The sequence below is a fragment of the Phocoena sinus genome, chromosome 6, assembly GCF_008692025.1.
Source record: "Phocoena sinus isolate mPhoSin1 chromosome 6, mPhoSin1.pri, whole genome shotgun sequence".
Classification (NCBI taxonomy): Eukaryota; Metazoa; Chordata; class Mammalia; order Artiodactyla; family Phocoenidae; genus Phocoena; species Phocoena sinus.
This window is the reverse complement of record NC_045768.1, coordinates 80,279,092-80,281,984: the sequence shown is the minus strand read 5'-3', so window position 1 is coordinate 80,281,984 and position 2,893 is coordinate 80,279,092. Positions and strand designations below refer to the sequence as shown.

General features: G+C 41.8%; 1 protein-coding gene across 1 annotated transcript; it reads right to left on the bottom strand.

Moving 5' to 3' along the window:
* Nucleotides 1–569: 569 nt before the first annotated feature.
* LOC116755774 (solute carrier family 25 member 36-like) lies at nucleotides 570–1,698 on the bottom strand. The gene is given in 2 exon segments (XM_032635689.1): nucleotides 570–1,127; nucleotides 1,315–1,698. Coding segments are annotated over 2 exon segments (942 nt in total).
* Nucleotides 1,699–2,893: the final 1,195 nt, after the last annotated feature.

Genomic DNA, 2,893 nt, shown 5'->3' with positions numbered 1-2,893 from the left:
AGCTAAAAATAAATACATGTTTAGACACTACTTCATTTATCGTCAAAAAGTGACTACTAATGCCAAATGATTAACTTTAAAAGATAGTGCCAGATCCTCTCAAGGAAACGTGAAAATACTACTATCATTGTTATTTTTCAATTTTATAGGAATTATGCCGAAGTTAGAAATTTATGACTGTCAATACTGTCTTTGGATAGTTATACAGTTACAGATGGCTCTGTCTAGAAGACTGGAAAAGTGCTCATGGAATAAACACTATACTCTGATTGCCATAAATCAACAAAATGCCAACTGTGTCCTGTGGACATGGTAGAGAAAATGGCAATTTTGAAGAACGAGCGCTTCTAAAGGCTTTTTCTTGGAGGCAGCCAAGGTTTTTTTTCACATTACTAAAAAGACTAAGTAATGTGGTTATGATTACTTTAATTCCTACAACCAAACTTCCACTTAGGTATAGTTCCATGTTCCCACACTATTTTCCTTCTGTCCACCAAGCTGGCTTCGGTACTCCATGGTCCACTGTATCTTTTGCTCTTCCCTCTTTATAGTACAGTAGCCTGGTGGTGCTATCCATTGGGCAGGTAGACCACTAATTCATAGGTGTCCATCATAATGGCTGTGTTTGGAATCTGTCTCACCAGATGAGTTGTCAGACCACGGTAAAGAGACCCATAGCCTTCTTCTTGAACAAGCAAAGACAGTGTCTGAAAAAAGGATCTATATTTTGTTCCCTCCTCACACAGTCTTGTTCTTACAACTTTATGTGGATATGCTATAGTTGTGGCACACGTTTTTGAGGTGGCAGCAGCTAGCATCATTCCCACAAAATCTGATGCTTCTTTTACAGACTCTTCTTCATTTTCCATTGTAGAAGCAATCTTATATTCCAGTAGTTTTTGCTTAATACTTTCATAAATAACAAAATGGATAACAGTCTCTGATATGCCAGCATATGAAGCAGACATGCCCCTATAAAATCCTCTAAGTCCGTCTGTCTGATACACTTTATGGACACACTCAAAAGCGCCCATTTGCTTTTCCCCACGGTTCCTTGCATCAAGCTGTAACTGAGTCTTTATAAGCTAAATGGGGTTGGTCGCTGTGATTGCAGTAAAACCTTTCACCTTTTGCACTATGATCAGTAATATTGCACATCCATTTTTATGAAATATTTTGGATTATTTTGTATTCAGTTTCTTGTGCTCTAACTTGCCCAAGATCTCTCTTCATTGGTAAAGAGTATTTCACCACCTTGATCTTTAAAGCTTTACCTTCCAGCTTTAAAACTTCAATGAGTCAGTCAAAAATTACTGCCATTGCAGCTGAAATCATGTGTACCTGGGTAGAATCAGGATCAAATAAACCATTCAACTTTTCCTTGCAGTTTGAATAAGCAGCAAAGTATATTGCTCTGGAAGGGGCCACCCCCACTAAATCGGGGCCTAATCCTCTAAACAGGGGATGAGGCCCTTCTTTTTCCAAGATCACCTTTAGACAATGGAGAGGTCCAGGAGACACTACTCGATTGACACTGTTTCCAGCCATGGTGTTCAGCTGAACTTCAGAGATATAAAGTGTCACAGAAGATGACTGCAGCTGTGTTTTTACAACTTCCAGTGGACATGTCAGAATAGCTCCCACCGTACCGCCACATCCTCCGGCAAACAGATGCACCAGCGTGTCCCTCTGGCTCATTCTCTCTCCCGCATGTCCTCTGGGCGCTGAGGCGGGACGCGGATCTGGCCGCCGCGACGGTCGCAGCTTCTGCCCCCCAGCTGTATATTCTTAATTCCTCCTTCCCATCCTTTGTGCTACTGTCATACTTTTTCATATGCTATAAATATAGAATGGGGCTTCCCTGGTGGTGCAGTGGTTGAGAGTCCGCCTGCCGATGCAGGGGACACGGGTTCGTGTCCTGGTCTGGGAAGATCCCACGTGCCGCGGAGCGACTGGGCCCGTGAGACATGGCCGCTGAGCCTGCTAGTCCAGAGCCTGTGCTCTGCAACGGGAGTGGCCACAACAGTGAGAGGCCCGTGTACCGCAGAAAAAAAAAAAAAAAAACTATAAATATAGAATGCATTACTATTACTTTTGTTTTAGAATAATTGAAAATAAGAAAATGTTAATTTTATCTTCATTTATTCCATTTAATTTATTCTTGTTTCTTTCTGGTAGATCCAATTTTCAGTCTGATATATTATTTCTGCCTGAAGAAATTTAACATTTTTTGTAGAGTAGGTATATTGGTAATAAATTTCCTTAGTTTTTGTCTGAAGGTATTTAATTTTCCTTCATTTTTAAAAAAATTTAATTTAATTTTTGGCTGCATTGGGTCTTTGTGGCAGCACGTGGGCTTTCTCTAGTTGTGGTGAGCGGGGGCTACTCTTTGCTGAGGTGCGCTGGCTTCTCATTGCTTCTCTTGTTGCAGAGCATGGGCTTAAGGCGTGTGGGCTTCAGTAGTTGCAGCACACAGGCTCAGTAGTTGTGGCACATGAGCCCTAGAGCGTGTGGGCCTCAGTAGTTGTGGCTTGCGGGCTCCAGAGTGCAGGCTCAGTAGTTGTGGCACACAGGCTTAGTTACTCCGCGGTGTGTGGGATCTTCCAGGACCAGGGCTCAAACCTGTGTCCCCTGCATTGGCAGGTGGATTCTTAACCACTGTGCTACCAGGGAAGTCCCTGTTTGTCCTTCATTTTTAAAAGATATTTTTGCTGGATAAAGAATTCTGGGTTGAGAGCAGTTGCACTCCTGGGTATATATCTGAAAAAACAAAAACACTAATTTGAAATGATATGTTCACTCCAATGTTCATAGCAGAGCTATTTACAATTGTCAATGTATGGAAACAACCTAAGTGTTCATCAATATATGAATGGATAAAGAAAATGTGGAA